Genomic DNA, 16,044 nt, shown 5'->3' on the forward strand with positions numbered 1-16,044 from the left:
AGTGTTCAGACCCCATGGCTCTCACTTGTGGGGTGCCTCAGGGTTCTGTCCTCTCCCCCATGCTTTTCAACATCTACATGCAGCCGCTGGGAGAGATCATCAGGGGGTTTGGGCTGGGTGTTCATCAGTATGCGGATGATACCCAGCTCTACCTCTCTTTCAAATCAGAACCAGTGAAGGCGGTGAAGGTCCTGTGTGAGTGTCTGGAGGCGGTGGAGAATGGATGGTGGCTAACAGATTGAGGTTGAATCCTGACAAGACAGAAGTACTGTTTTGGGGGGACAGGAGGCGGGCAGGTGTAGAGGATTCCCTGGTCCTGAATGGGGTAACTGTGCCCCTGAAGGACCAGGTGCACAGCCTGGGAGTCATTCTGGATTCACAGCTGTCCATGGAGGCGCAGGTCAATTCTGTGTCCAGGGCAGCTGTCTACCAGCTCAATCTGGAACGCAGGCTGAGACCCTGCCTGTCTGTGGACTGTCACGCAAGAATGGTGCATGCTCTAGTTATCTCCCGCTTGGACTACTGCAATACGCTCTATGTGGGGCTACCTTTGAAGGTGACCCAGAAACTACAACTAATCCAGAATGCGGCAGCTAGACTGGTGACTGGGAGTGGCCGCCGAGACCACATAACACCGGTCTTGAAAGGCCTACATTGGCTCCCAGTACATTTCCGAGCACAATTCAAAGTGTTGGTGCTGACCTTTAAAGCGCTAAATGGCCTCGGTCCAGTGTACCTGAAGGAGCGTCTCCACCCCCATCGTTCTGCCCGGACACTGAGGTCCAGCACCGAGGGCCTTCTGGCGGTTCCCTCGCTGTGAAAAGCCAAGTTACAGGGAACCAGGCAGAGGGCCTTCTCGGTAGTGGCACCCGCCCTGTAGAACGCCCTCCCACCAGATGTCAAAGAGAAAAACAACTACCAGACTTTTAGAAGACATCTGAAGGCAGCCCTGTTTAGGGAAGCTTTAAATGTTTAATAGACTATTGTATTTTAATATTCTGTTGGAAGCCGCCCAGAGTGGCTGGGGAAACCCAGCCAGATGGGCAGGGTATAAATAATAAATTATTATTATTATTATTATTATTATTATTATTATTATTATTATCTGCTTGAAATGAAATTAATGAAATTTTATTATGAAAAACACCTTTTTCTCCAATGTAAAAAATATGTGTAACTGGTAACTGTTGGTACAGCCTATGGGCTGTTCTGTGTAATATATTTCATACATCCATAAATGGTATGGTCTCATGGGTTACTTCTTAAAGACACTTGCTTTTTTTCTTGAAAAGCAAGTTTCCTCTTTTAGCAAAAAGATATAGTGATGATTCAGGAAAAGCTCATGCACGACCCTACAGGGAAGGAGAAGTCACACAGTCAAGTTAATATGAGGAATGTGGAGGACTAAATTTAAGATTAGAAATCTGAGTTAATTTTGGATCCCATGAAGAGATTGAGGAGAGCCAGTGCTGGTCATTGGGGCAGAACTCTTTCTGACACCTTCATTATGTAGTTTGTCTTTTGCTGAAGTCCCACCTTACCCTGACCCTTTACACATGGGATACGTATTTTAGAATCCACCGTATTCTCATAAATGAAATCATTTTAACTGATTTTCAAATTGTATTTTTAAATACTTGCAATTTGCCCTAAGACCTCATGATCAACCACGATTAACGATAACAATAGTAATCATATACCAACAACAACAACAATAATAATAAAAATCCACTTTATTACAAAGTAGCATACAACATACATATTCTTTGCCACAATAATTTATATTAAATATCTATTAATTTATGTAACAAAAGTTATATACTGCTTGATTTTTAAAAAACCTATAAACAGTTTACAAAAAGTAAAATGAACGTTGAAATAAAAGACAAAGATAGAAACAGGAGTATTTTTTTATTTTAAATTAAGATCTATTGTAAATTTAAAAACAGTGGGGAATTTCCACTTTAGAAGCTCCTTATTCAAAACGCAGCTTGTTCCGTGGCTCATGCAACCACAGGACAGGCCAACAAACACAATGCCCAGGACATTCCCTTCTTCTGGGTTGCATCACTCTTTGTCCCGTGTCATTGGCACCCAAACCAGCTGTTGCTCTTCTTGATGCCGATAAATCTTTTGGTTCTGCTGTCAAACTCATATTGCTCTGAGTCAATGAATAAATAGAAATTACCTGAAAAGAAAAATGAGGGAGAGTGAAAACTGTGGATCTAATGGATGACGGAAGCTCTCAAAACCCTACAAAACACCTCAGTGTAGAATGAGCCTACAGTGGTACCTCTGGTTAAGAACTTAATTCATTCTGGAGGTCCGTTCTTAACCTGAAACTGTTCTTAACCTAAAGCACCACTTTAGCTAATGGGGCCTCCCACTGCCGCTACGCCGCCAGAGCACAATTTCTGTTCTCATCCTGAAGCAAAGTTCTTAACCCGAGGTACTATTTCTGGGTTAGCGGAGTCTGTAACCTGAAGCGTATGTAGCCCGAGGTACCACTGTACTCACTTTTCCAGTAAGACTTGCTTCCTGACTGCTCTCCTCCACCACAATGCTCCATTCCAACCAAACCTCCCCCTGCCAATTTCCTTTTCGCCTCCTTTCCCATGTCAGCCGTGGGCTGTTCTGCATCCTCCTCCAACAATTCCTTCGCACTTCTACAAACCTTGAGTTTCCCCCTAAGCTTGGAAATACCTCCCTTTGGAACCATACCCAGCAGGAATATTCTCAGTGGCTTTCTGCTATTGATTATTTCTTCGTCAATGGATACCAACATAAACAGCAAAGTAGCTTCCAATTGTAGGACCAAGAGGATTCAGATCCACTGAGTGGAGTCAGTGCCTGATCAGTCGTTTTTCAAAATAATAATAATAATTTTATAATAATTTATTATTTATACCCTGCCCATCTGGCTGGGTTTCCCCAGCCACTCTGGGTGGCTTCCAACAAATGATTAAAAATACATTAAAACATCAGTCATTAAAAACTTCCCTAAACAGGGTTGCCTTCAGATGTCTTCTAAAACTCAGATAGTTGTTTATTTCCTTGACATCTGATGGGAGGGCGTTCCACAGGGCGGGTGCCACTACCAAGAAGGCCCTCTGCCTGGTTCCCCTTAGCTTCGCTTCTTGTAGTGAGGGAACTGCCAGAAGGCCCTCGGCACTGGACCTCAGTGTCTGGGCTGAACGATGGGGGTGGAGACGCTACTTCAGGTATACTGGGCCGAGGCCATTTAGGGCTTTAAAGGTCAGCACCAACCCTTTGAATTGTGCTCAGAAACATACTGCCTCTGGGGAAACTTTCTGCCTCTGGGGAAATTTCACACTCAGTTGCACTATCACTCATGCCAAGCAAGCACTGTTGTCTTCACAGAGTCTTCTATGACAGCGGTTCTTAACCTGTGCTTTGTGGACCCCAAGGGGGTCCATGGATGGGCTTCAGGGGGTCTGTGAACTGTTCTAAAAAAAAAAAAAAGAATGTTTCCCCCCCCTTCCATTTGTTTCCTGTTAATTTGAAAATTATCTTTGTGGGCAAGAAAACAGTCTCAGACAGGAGGTTTTCCCAGGCCGAACGGGAGACACTAGGGACTGACCCTAGGAACTTTGGTACTCAGCTACCAACCTGGCTCTGAGCTAAGACCTGCTTTTTAGATCCTGACATGGACCATGGCCAAGGGAGCAGTTCTGAGATGCTCAGGTCATTGAGCAACTTGCCACATTCGCAGATGTGGTCAAGTCCTCCTATGATCTCACCATCACACGGAAGAAAATACTGTTTAATAGGCTAGCACGATGAAGATGGTCATTTGCTCACCATGGTTCAGAAAAGCAGCATCCACCTTGGAGCCAACCTGGTGGAAGTCAGCTGATATCTTTCTTGGGTAGCCTTTTTCCATGGACTTCTGGGCTTCATCATATCTAAAGAAATGAATGGGTTGAGAATTCATTGCTCTTTGCACCAGCAGAAACAGTTACATTGAAAACTCCTTATATGTGAACCTACATATGTAAAGTGTAAGGACTTTCCTTCACTGGGGGTTTTTAAACAAAGATGTCTTGCATGGTTCTGGGATGTGTGGCAAAGCAGCAAGAACCACATGATACAGTGGTACCTTGGGTTAAGTACTTAATTCGTTCCTGAGGTCCATTCTTAATCTGAAACTGTTCTTAACCTGAAGCACCACTTTAGCTAACGGGGCCTCCTGCTGCTGCCGCACTGCTGGAGCACGATTTCTGTTCTCATCCTGAAGCAAAGTTCTTAACCCGAGGAACTGTTTCTGGGTTAGCGGAGTCTGTAACCTGAAGCGTATGTAACCTGAAGCCTATGTAACCCGAGGTACCACTGTACATTATTTGCATTTCAGTTGCAAAGGATTTAAAGGAGGGTTGGTCCTCCAGATGTTACTGAGACTACAGCTCTCAACATCCCTGCCAATTGGCAACTTTTGCTGGGGCTGATGGGCTTTGGGGTCCAATGGCATCTTGAGGACCACCAGTTCCTCATTTCTGAATTAAAGAGCTTCTCAATGAACTTTCTGGATTGCTCCACTTGAGCTAGGTAAGTTCCCCTTACCTCCAGTAACTGTTTCCAGAGAAGAAATATGTCTTCTTTGAGCTGCTGTCATGAGCAGCTGCATCAATACTCTTAACACTTTTGGGGAGGCCCAGGCTGTGAATATTCTTGGGGAAGCCTCTCTGTATAATATTTCCCTTGGTGGCCCAATACTTGTGTCCTGTTAAGCAAAAGACAGAAAGAAAGAAAAACGATTGAGAGAGCTTTGCATGAAGATGGAACAAATCTGAATGAGAGAGCCCAGGATTCCTGAATGTTGTGAAGCACCCTGTGATCTATGGGTATAGGGCAGTATACAAATAATAATAATAATAATAATAATAATAATAATAATAATAATTCCCTTTGTTATAATCTACTAGCCTTTATTGGCTTACACAAGAAAGATCCTGTTTGGAATCATCCTCTCCCTGAATCAAGGCAGGAACCAATACAGGTGGTATTTGTGTACCTTGGTAGAAACTTATCGATTTCCTTAGGCCTTTCCAGGATATTGATACTACTTGACTATAATAATATGTCTCCTTTGGCCTAATGCTGGCTGCTCATCTATTTATTTTGCAAGTTACATATTGAGGTCATATTGAGGTCATGTTTCTTTAAAACCTCATGATAGGTATGTCAAAAATAGCATTGATGTGGTTTTAGTAAATAAATAAATGGCTGGGGCAACCCAGTCAGATAAGTGTGGTACTAATAATAATAATAATAATAATAATAATAATAATATATTAAGGAGGTCTGGGACTGATTTCCTAAGAAACATGAAGTAGTTTCACTAACAGCAGCCCAGAATTTTATTTTATTTATATACAGTATTATTGTGCTTATATCCCGCCTTTTCCTTCAAAGAGTTTTAAAACCCTGACAGTAATCCTGTAAAATAGGTTAGGACTGAGTTAGGACTTCAGCCCTAGCCTCCCAAGGTCTTAATACGGCATTCTAACAGCCACACTTTGTAGCTTAGGATTCGGTAAGTAACATTCTGTAGCCTCTTGCACAGCTATTTCTGCTTAATAACATGACACCCTCCACTCAACTCCTTCTTAGCTTCTTTACTTGCCATTCACTCATACTCACAACATTTACCTTTGAAGAGAAACACTGTGTCATCAGCCTTAACTTCATACGCAGCATCTATGCCCTTGCTCAAAGCTGGCCAGAAAGCAGAAATAGGAACCTTTTCAACATCTCTTCTCTGGGGATTCTTTCTCCAGAAAAAACTGGGGGAGACAATGTGAATGTTTAGAAACACAGAACCATAGAATTGTAGAGTTGGAAGGGATCCCCAGGGTCATCTAGTCTGACCCCTGCAATGCAGGAACCTCAGTGGTAGATCACCAGCTTAGCATGCAGGAGGTTCCAGATCCAATCCCTTCCATCACCAGACAGGTCTGGGAGAGTTGCCCAGTCTCAAACCCAGGAAAGCTTTTACTCAGCAGTGTAGACAATACTGAACTAGGTCACCCAGTGGTCTGACTCAGTATAAGGTGGTTTTCTCTGTTTATTACACATATTTGTAGCAAGCTCTACAAATATGTAAAATTCACTGGGCTACTGACAGGTCAACAATTTTTTTTTTAATTGTTATTTTGAAATCATTTTTATTTGATTTTACAAATACAAAATTATATATTTTTTAAAAATTCAAATATATATCCATAAACAGAGATTATTCCGAATTTTGGAACCCCTCCCCCATGGGGTCCCATGTTAAACATTTCAAACTGCATATTCTTCCAAACTCTAAGTGTTATATCAATCCATATTATCCATAGTACCGTATTTTTCGTCCTATAGGGCGCACCGGCCCATAGGATGCACCTCGTTTTTTGGGGGGGGGGGGAAATGAATAAAAAAAAAATATTCCCCCCCCCCGCCGCAGCTGCCGCCCCAAGCCTTGTGCACACCTGCCTGAAGCACGGGGCACCATCCGGAGGGCTCCCCGTGCTTCGGGCGACAGGCTGCTGCCCCAAGCCTCGCGCGCTCGGCGGGACCTCCTGCCCGGCGCGCAAGGCTTGCGGACACTCGCCGGGGCTGCAGGCTGCTGCTCGAAAGCCTTGTGAGCCCGCGGGAACTCCCGCCAGGCTTGCAAGGCTTGCGGATAGCTTCCTGAAGCCTGGAGAGCGAGAGGGGTCGGTGCGCACCGATGCCTCTCGCTCTCCAGGCTTCAGCGAAAGCCTGCATTCGCCCCATAGGACGCACACACATTTCCCCTTCATTTTTGGAGGGGAAAAAGTGCGTCCTATGGGGCGAAAAATACGGTAATTGTTACACTACAAGTGAAATTAAAATCCTGCCAGTGTTTCCATCTGCTTACAGTGGTCTCCTAGATAACTTATAATCCCCCCCCCCCCCCCCGATCTTTCATAAAGTTTTTATCCTCTTGGTTTCTGAGTTTTCCGGTCAGTTTTGTCATTTCGGCATAGACTTTTTATGTACGGAACAACAGCTGCCCGGATGCTAGTAGCCCGGAGATTGAAAGAAGACAAGGAATGGCAAACCAAGATGACAGGCCAACAATTAAACCCATCTGAAGTAGCAGTAAAGCCCAACAAAACGAAAGGGAACATCCAGATATCATCTTCCAGTGCTTTGGGTTGAAATGCAGCTAGAGGGGTTGGGCATGACTTTGAATTAGAAATGAAAGATGTCAGTGCTTTGTAGGTAACTTAACCCTGACCATTAGTTCCAGTTGTGGCTGACTCTGGGGTTGCGGCGCTCATCTCGCTTTACTGGCCGAGGGAGCCAGCGTACAGTTTCCAGGTCATGTGGCCAGCATGACTAAGCCGCTTCTGGCGAACCAGAGCAGCGCACGGAAATGCCGTTTACCTTCCCACCGGATCGGTACCTATTTATCTACTTGCACTTTGATGTGCTTTTGAACTGCTAGGTTGGCAGGAGCAGGGACCGAGCAACAGGAGCTGACCCCGTCGCAGGGATTCGAACTGCCCACCTTCTGATTGGCAAGTCCTAGGCACTGTGGTTTAACCCACAGCACCACCCGCGTCCCTTGGAGATAATTTATCCCCTGGAGATAACTTACTTGTTTTTAAAGAACATGGTTTCCCCTCGGAGAGAGCAAACAGCATCAAAAGCCAAGCGAGGGTCACACAAGTCTGTGGATGGTGCCTCTGTTGCTGGCTCTGGGTTTCCTGACGAACTGTCATCACCATCACCATCCTCACCACCTTCAGGGGGTCCTTGAAAAGGGGTTAAAGAGAAGAGCTGAAGAACAAGCAGGTTTTGCAAGATGCAGCTCAGAGCAAGAGGCTTCACTGGATGATGGCCAAACCCGATAATGGATGAGATAACAGGTTGGCTTTGCCAATTCACATCAGGTGGTGAGCTGAACTAGATTCCCAAACTAATGAAATTCACAGAAAGAGAGTTCCCAATCCCTTCTCTTGCCTAGCCACCGGTGCCCCTGAAAAGCCTCTCTTGAGGTTTAAAGGGCCTTCCTAAAAATAAATAAACGAGAAAGAGCATGTGGGGGGTGCTGGGAGGAAGAGGAGGAATTGTCCTCAGACTCTAAGTTACTTTAAGGAATTTCATGGAAGTCAAGTTTCCTGCCACTGTCTTCCACAGTCTCTCCATACCATATTGTTCAGAAGGCCACTCTCCAGAGTTTCTTCTGCTGGAACAGCAGCCAGGAGAAAGTGATGGGCAATTTCCCTTCTGGGAATGTCTTTAGGCTTAGGGTCCAGGCCAGTGCTCTTCTTGCATGGAATAAATCCACACAATCATCTGGGAGTCTGTACTTACCATAAAGGGACTGGATGCCTTCAATGTCATCTTGGTGAAGCCTGAAGTTTTGCGGGTCCGTAGCTTGATAAGTTGGAAACATCAGAGCCCCCCAAATGCCAGAATGCCTGAGACCCAGTGAGTGGCCAAACTCGTGAGCAGCAACAAGGAAAAGGTTGACTCCTAAAAGGAAACAGGAAGATTGTGAGTACTTGTGAAGCTCACCTGGGTATAAGATAGTGAAATATATACTCGGGGGACTTTAAGGATTCAATTTTGGCAAATTCCACTAGGGAATGACCCAGTTCAACCTTTTCCAGCTTAATGTGTGGCATAATGTATCTAGCCAGCAGATTTTGTGTTTCTAATGTGATGCCTTTCTGCATTTTAAATTGTGTATTATTGAGAGGTAATATGTTCTGCAACATATATTTAGGGGTAAGGTAAAGGTAAATGACCCCTGGACTGTTAAGTCCAGTCAAAGACGACTATGGGGTTGCGGCGCTCATCTCGCTTTCAGGCCGAAGGAGCCGGTGTTTGTCCACAGACAGTTTTCCGGGTCATGTGGCCAGCAGGACTAAACCACTACTGGCGCATTCAAAAAGATACATTTAACTGTATATATATTTTGAATTTTTTTTGTAGCTTTAATTTTTTTTGAGAAGAATAGAAATATTGGATGGAACAGCCCCATGAGTGAACAAATGTGTAAGTGACATGGACCAGAATACGTTTCTCCATCCTTACAGATTAGGCTTCTGAAGAAAAAGCTCCTATCAGACATGATTTTTGAAGTAATAAATGCCATGAACACCAGAAGAGTCCTGCTAGATAAGCACCCAAGACCCATCTAAACTCACATGCTGTGCTCACAGTGGCAGTGGGGACTGTCACTCATTGGGACTGGTAAAGTTGGAGTCAGAAGGGCAAGCAGCAGACTCGGCCAGCGCCAATGACAGTCAGAGCTTACTAATTCCAGGGTTGTCCCCATCCACCTCCCTGCTGAGTTCTCCAAGGGCACTGAGATTAAGGAGCAGGAAGCTGAAAGGCAGGGCCACCCGTCAGAATGGTTGCAGGTCAAAAGGAAGGAAGGCTGAAGGAGGCAGCACTCCATTTGTCCTAATGGAGCAGCCTCCAGAAGCCTCAAACATGATCTGAGAGCAACAGTGCCTTTTCCACTTGCAGTTCTTAGCAGCTGCTATTAGAGTCATGAAGTTGGGATGCACTAGAAGCCATTGATAGGCTTATCCCCCATGAATTTGTCTAATCCCCTTTAAGGCCACCCACACTGGGGGCCATTGCAGCATCTTGTAGTAGTGACTCCCATAGTTTGGCCATCTGAAGACAGGTTGCTTTTGTATGTCAGAAATGTAGAGGAAGGCCCCTAAACACACACCATATTTTTCCATGTATAAGGTGATGCTTTTTCCTAAAAAAAATCAGGCAAAAATTGGGTGTCGTCTTATACACAGATAGTGAATGCAGAGGGGGGACGTGCGATTAATGGCAACAGCAAGCAGGAGATTGGCAGCGGTGATTGGGCGGGTGATTGGTGGCTGCGGCAAGGCCTGCTGGTGATTGGCTGTGGCAAGGTGGGCAGGCGATTGGCGGCTGTGGCAAGTGGGCGGGTGGGCTGTTGGTGGCGGCAAGAGGGCAGACAATTGGCGGCTGCGGCGAGGTGTGCGATCAGCAGTGGCTGTGGCAAGCGATCAGCAGTGATGGGCAGGCAGGTGAGCGATTGGTGGAAGTGACCTACCCCACCCCCCAAAAAAGCTAAACAACTTAATTTCTTAATTTTGGGTTTAAAAAAATAGGGGTCGTCTTATACACGGGGGCATCTTATACACAGAAAAATACGGTAAGCATTTTTATATCCTAGGATTAGAATGGTATCCGTGTCTCACTATTTTGCAGTATATGTAAATAAGAGTCACACTGAAAGCCATTACAAGCAAGTGTACAGCTGAATATATTGAGACAAAAGTAAACAAATTACCTGTTAAATCCCGCACCCAGGATTCATCTTCATCGAAATGGGCATTTCCACCATAAGCAGGTGAAAATGCATGAGCCAATTGCCCACCTGGTCCATCGAATGGGATATAGTCACCATGAGCTTTAAAAATAAATAAATCAAAGAATATGTGTATAAGTCGCCTGGCCAGGAACCTGAGTAAAACTACCTATATCTATTTGTGTGTGGTTTACTTACATCTAGCAGCAAAGGAGATCTCAATATCTGCAGGTTTCCCATAAACCCTGGTGAAGGTCAGGGGAGTCACATCACTCCAAACTTTCCAAGCTCTCTCGATGGCAACATCTACGTCAGTGCGGTCCATGTCTGGCGTGTAATTCAGAACGCTGTGAAACACAGAGTTGTAAAGAAAATGTACGTATGAAAGAAATGGCACCACACAGCTTTCGAAGTCTCTGGTGAAAGAGGGACATCTTTCTACATCTCAGCACATCTGACACAAAATCCATGCTCCTTGTATTTCTAGGTGCATCAAAGCGATGAAATGATGAGCAGGCTTTTATGCTTCTTGCAAACTATGAACTACAGTGGTACATTGGTTCTCAAACTTAATCCCTTCCGGAAGTCTGTTCCCAAACCAAAGCGTTCCAAAACCAAGGAGCGCTTTCCTCATAGAAAGTAATGCAAATGGATTAATCCATTCCAGACTTTTAAAAACAACACCTAAAACAGCAATTTAACATGAATTTTACTATCCAAAGAGACCATTGATCCATAAAACGAAAGCAATCAACAATGTCCTGTACTATAAAATAAATAAGATAGTATTGTAGATGATTAAAATTAAAATTATTATTTTTTCTTACCTGCACTGATGATAGTCATTGTTTGGATGGGGGGCTTTTATCTATTTCCACAGTCACACAATCAATCAATCAATCAATCAATCAATAGCTGAACTGGGTTCCACACAGTCACAAAAACAAATTAACCAAAAAAGCTTCAAAAATAAAAAAGCAAATTAAGTAGCAAAAACAAAACCGCCAAACTTAATCAATTCTGGAAGTCCATTTGACTTCCAAAATGTCCAAAAACCAAGGCACAGCTTCTGATTGGTGCAGGTGCCCTGGAAACAATAGCTACAGCCATGTTCGACTTCTGAAAAACATTTGAAAACCGGAACACTTACTTCCGGGTTTTCGGCATTTGAGAACCAAGGTGTTTGAGTTCCAAGTCATTTGAGAACCAAGGGAGCACTGTAATTAATTGTGCCCCAACTCTTCATTATGCAGGAAGATCAATCATGATGGACTAGACAACTTTGAGGAAAGACCATTACTATTCTTACTGAGGAATGCCAACATTTCTAGCATCTTCCAATGGCATCTTAAAATCAGTTAAGTGTACTGAAACCTTACCTATATGTCAGTTTTGTTTTCTTCCATGCTGGATCCCCAGGAAAGGTGCTGTATTCTGCTACATCAGGAACCCCACACCTGGGCTTCCTCATTAAAGCCAAAGTGTTTGAATCCAATCTGCCTGTCACTTTCAGCCCAAAGCGTTCCTGCATCAGCCGTATTTTGTCAGCAGGAATATCGTCGCTTCCTTTGCTTCTTATGACAGGCGTCGATGCCGAATCAGGATAGTAGTTTTCTATGTATTTCTGATTGGAAGAAAAGATATATTTGATTGCTTATAGAACTATTTTCACATATATTCATTCACATTTTAAGATTAGCCATTCATACTTTCTGCCTTTGTTCGCAACGAAGAAGGTCATTCACCATTGCACCCATGTTACCGACAAAGGAACTGAAGCTCACAGATATTAACAATGCAATCCTAGGCATGCTTCCTCAGCTGAATGGAAGTTGCTCTAAGGTGTATTTATGCATGAAGAATTAACCCATCCAGCAGCTCTGAGGAGGAGAGGACTGAATCTACATTTCCCCAGGCTATAAGCATCACATTGAATTCCACTTTGCACAAGGCATTTAGCAACTGTCTACTTTTTTTGCTAGTCAATCTACCAGAAGAATTCTGTTTCTCCTCTGTGCTACCATCAACCATTACCTTGGCAAAGTTCAAGTCCGCTTCTGCAACTTGATCAGCTTCCTGAGTTAAGGGCAAAGCACAAGAAAGTGCTCCATAGAGCGCAATCGCCAGTAGGAAGCTCTTCATTGTCTCTTTCGCGTCTGCGTCCCAGCCTTGGAGCCTTAGAACACTTCGGTCCCTCTGTCAATGGATCTGCCTGTGTGCTCCCAATTGACCTCTATATATACTCCGTGTTTGTTCTATAAAATCAACAGAAGCATGACTCACAACATTATAACATCCGTTGACTAGCCGAACACAGAAAATGCTCCTTTTGGCAGTGTGACACACAGCAGGAGCTGCCAAGTGTGAAAACCCTGATTTGGCAATTACTATGAAGGTGGCTGAGATTCGTCAAGTGGGACTTTTTCACCAAAGGGAGGGGGAGTAGTTCTTTTTATAAAGATAAACAAAGTATAAGGACAAGCCCTTCCACGACTCAAATACTATGCTTATTTGTATTATCAATCCTCCCTAGACATTCGGTTGCATTCAACTAAGTCCTACTCAGAATAGACCCACTGAAATTAAGGAATTAGATCAATAAATCCATCAATAGATCTACTCTGAGCATAACTAGGATTGAATACTACCCATCCATTTGCTATTTAGTATTTGACAGGCTCACATTTGACCGACAGACTGAATTCTTATGATCTACATAAATTAGAAATCATTAGAGCAATTGTATGAAGAACTGAACAAAACATTAATTTGTAAATATAAGATATGCTGAAATAAATAATGCAGGCCTTTCCGTTGCAGCAGGTTTTGGAAATTTTAGACAATCTTCTTAGGAAACAAGCAGAGATGGTTAGAGTAATTTTGACACTGACCCATGGATCTGAAGGCCAAAGATGTGGCTTTGTTTACCATTTTCTAGTACAGAATAGCATTTACCGTTTACCACAATAAGACACCTGGTTCACCTGAGGAAGGCAAGAAACTTTAGGTGTGCTTTGCAAATAAGCCAATTCCTCCTTCATTCCCCCCTTTTACCAGTAAGTAACAGAGTAGGTTGGTGGCGAGAGGTCAGGCTAAATCAGTTGCATTATGTGGAAGTTGTAAATATTCGTTTCCCATTGAAATTAATGGACCTCAGCATACATCATGACTCACTTTTCACATGGGTTTCAATGGGACTGAATTCCAACTGACTTGTTGATGTTGTTACAATTATATCCCAGCTTTCCTCCACAGAGCTCAAGGTGGCATACATGATTCTGCCCCTCTGCATATTATCCTCACAACAACCTAGGTTAGACTGAGGAAGTGCGACTAGCGTTAGAATGCATATTCAACACATATAAACACCTTTTCTTTACCAATCTAGCTGAGTTCCAAGTAAGCTTCATGTGGTGATTTGACTCCTGGTCTAACAGGGACTAGTCCAACAACCTAACTGTGGCACAACACTGTCTCTCTTAGTCTGGAGGCAACCCACTACGGTTTCATGAAAAGAATACTCAGTTGTCTTGAAAGGTATTATAGACAGTCATGACATAGTTTTGGGGCAAATGTTTTCTTTGATTTTGGGCTCTATCACTACACACACACACACACACACACACACACACACACACTTTAATCTTTGGCATAATTTTATTCACCCATACCATGTCCCCTGTAACTTACTTTTTCTCTAAACTAAAAAGCCACAAATATTTCCTGATAAGAGTGCTGCTCCAACCCATTTATCATTTTGGCTGCTTTCCATGAACTCATTCTGTGGAATATGTTATGGTGTACTTTGCCCTCAGGCTGTTTCTGGAGAACTTTCACAGACAGCCTCATGTCCAGCAATCCAGTAACCTGAATGCGCCCATCCCAAGATTGAAAGGCTTTGGCAACACCCACGGTTGCACTTTGTAAAGAGTGTCAGGAGAGGATCTGACTAATTCCAGACACAGGCAGTATAGAAACTTCCGACTAGGAGATAAGAACCCAAGAAAGAGCTGAGCTAAACCAGGTCAAACATCTCTCTAGAACAGCATCCTGTGCTCACAGTCACCAACCAGATGCCTATGGGAAACCGACAAGAAGGACCTGAGCATAGCAGCAGTCTGTGATTCCTAGCTAGTCTCCATACATATGTCCTTCCAAACACCACTGTAGAATGATTGTGTAGCAAAGATGAATCGGTAAAAAGAAAAGTATAAGGACTCGGATCCAGCTAGAACCCCCTTAATGCCAAATTCATGAAGATGAGAAAATGGGGAAGGGCATGCGTTCTGCACATGCTCAGATGAAGACTTAAAAACAAAAATACTTCCTGCATTCTAGAGCTGAGCCTTGGGTCAAATTAGGCCCCCTTATGAGGTGTGTCTGTGTGCCTCTGTGTGTGTTTACCTTGTGAAATAATGGAGAACCAATTGGGACAGTCCACTAATGCAACAGCCATTATACTAGCCGGAGTTTTTCTCCTAGTGTGGCTGGAAAACGCAGCCAAATCCATTGGACAGCTTGGACCAGTGTAAACATCTGTACTGTTTTGTACTCTTCCACTACTTCCTCTTCTGCCACTGCTGGCACAATGAAGGTAGTTTGCACAACAATGCCAACTCTCTTGCTTTAGGCACCTGCTTGACATTGGACCTCGCCGGTGCTATTTTTCTAGAAAAAGAGTTGCCGGAACTCACCACGAACACCTCCCTTGTTCTCTTATAATGGCAATGGCTCCCACCTGAGAGGTGCCAGAACTGAGTTCCAGCTGAGACAAAGCTCTGGATCTCACCCTTTGTTTTTGTCTAGAAGGGTAGAAGCTGAAGCCTATCAAATGTAATTTATCCCCCCCCCCCAATAGATAATGTACAATTGGCAAGCCTTTCAAGCAGCAGTCCAAGAGGACACCAGAAGTGCGTGCCCACACTCTACACATCCATTTCGTACATGGAAAGGTCACCTAAAGATGACAACATACTCATGAAGAGGCACACACAAATACACACATAGAGCCTCGCAGTTTACAGTCAGCATAGTTGTGGCTGCCTGCAGCATTTCACAGATGGCAGCATGTAAACACAGGCCTCTTCATGCAGGAACTGACTCAGAGGAACCCCTTTCTGACTGCTCAGGAGGCTCGGATAGGGCCAGAAATCCCCTCACGCCTCTTCCTGCCACACCTGTGGTGCCAAGGAGGGAGTCGGCGAGGGAGCAGGTGAGGCAGTTTGCAAGGTGTGGAGGACTGGAAAACGCAGCCTTGACTCTTCCTCACACACACCCCTTCAGAAGCTGGCAATCTTAATCTGCCGGTAGTCATGTAAAGAAAGGTACAGAGAGAGGTACCTTACTAAGACAACGGAAATAAGTACTGAAGCACAGTATCTCACCACGTTCAACAGCGCCTTGGAAGTTGGGTGCTTCTCCCTGAAATTCCTTAAAGTAACTAAAGAAATTCAAGTCTATTTCTCTCCCCTAAAGACTTGAGGAACAGTTGAAGGAGCTGGGTGTGTTTAGTCTGCAAAAGAGGATGAGTGGAGATACAATAGCCATCATAGGAGCCAACTCCTAGGGGCGAAGGGGTCTTTGCCCCACCACTAAAAAATTGAGGGGGCCGGGGCATTGCCATTCAAATGGTGTGCATGTACTGCATCATGTGATTGATTATGTGGGGTGGGACTTACCTGTCCACCCCCCTGCCAATATTTTAT

The 16,044-nt window shown here is 44.0% G+C and overlaps 1 protein-coding gene across 1 annotated transcript; it reads right to left on the reverse strand.

Annotated features, from left to right (window-relative positions):
• Window positions 1–1,715: 1,715 nt before the first annotated feature.
• Window positions 1,716–12,616, reverse strand: LOC308475205 (stromelysin-1-like). The gene is made up of 10 exons (XM_081002213.1): window positions 12,374–12,616; window positions 11,719–11,963; window positions 10,538–10,686; window positions 10,322–10,441; window positions 8,347–8,508; window positions 7,628–7,784; window positions 5,671–5,804; window positions 4,582–4,741; window positions 3,823–3,926; window positions 1,716–2,188 (listed from the first exon to the last, which is right to left on the reverse strand). The coding sequence occupies exons 1-10, from the start codon at window positions 12,479–12,481 to the stop codon at window positions 2,085–2,087; spliced, it is 1,443 nt and encodes a 480-aa protein (XP_080858339.1). The 5' UTR covers window positions 12,482–12,616; the 3' UTR covers window positions 1,716–2,084.
• Between the last annotated feature and the right edge of the window lie 3,428 nt (window positions 12,617–16,044).

Source organism: Podarcis pityusensis (genome assembly GCF_964106645.2).
Source record: "Podarcis pityusensis genome assembly, chromosome: 4".
Classification (NCBI taxonomy): Eukaryota; Metazoa; Chordata; class Lepidosauria; order Squamata; family Lacertidae; genus Podarcis; species Podarcis pityusensis.

What these genes read in the sequence shown, in the direction of transcription:
- LOC308475205 (XM_081002213.1), bottom strand. Translation starts at nt 12,481, where the DNA reads ATGAAGAGCTTCCTACTGGCGATTGCGCTCTATGGAGCACTTTCTTGT. An exon ending in ACCATGTTCTTTAAAAACAA is followed by an intron (nt 5,805 to 7,627) that starts GTAAGTTATCTC and finishes TGTCTCCCCCAG; the next exon opens with TTTTTTCTGGAGAAAGAATC. An exon ending in TGCTGCTTTTCTGAACCATG is followed by an intron (nt 2,189 to 3,822) that starts GTGAGCAAATGA and finishes TTTTCTTTTCAG; the next exon opens with GTAATTTCTATTTATTCATT.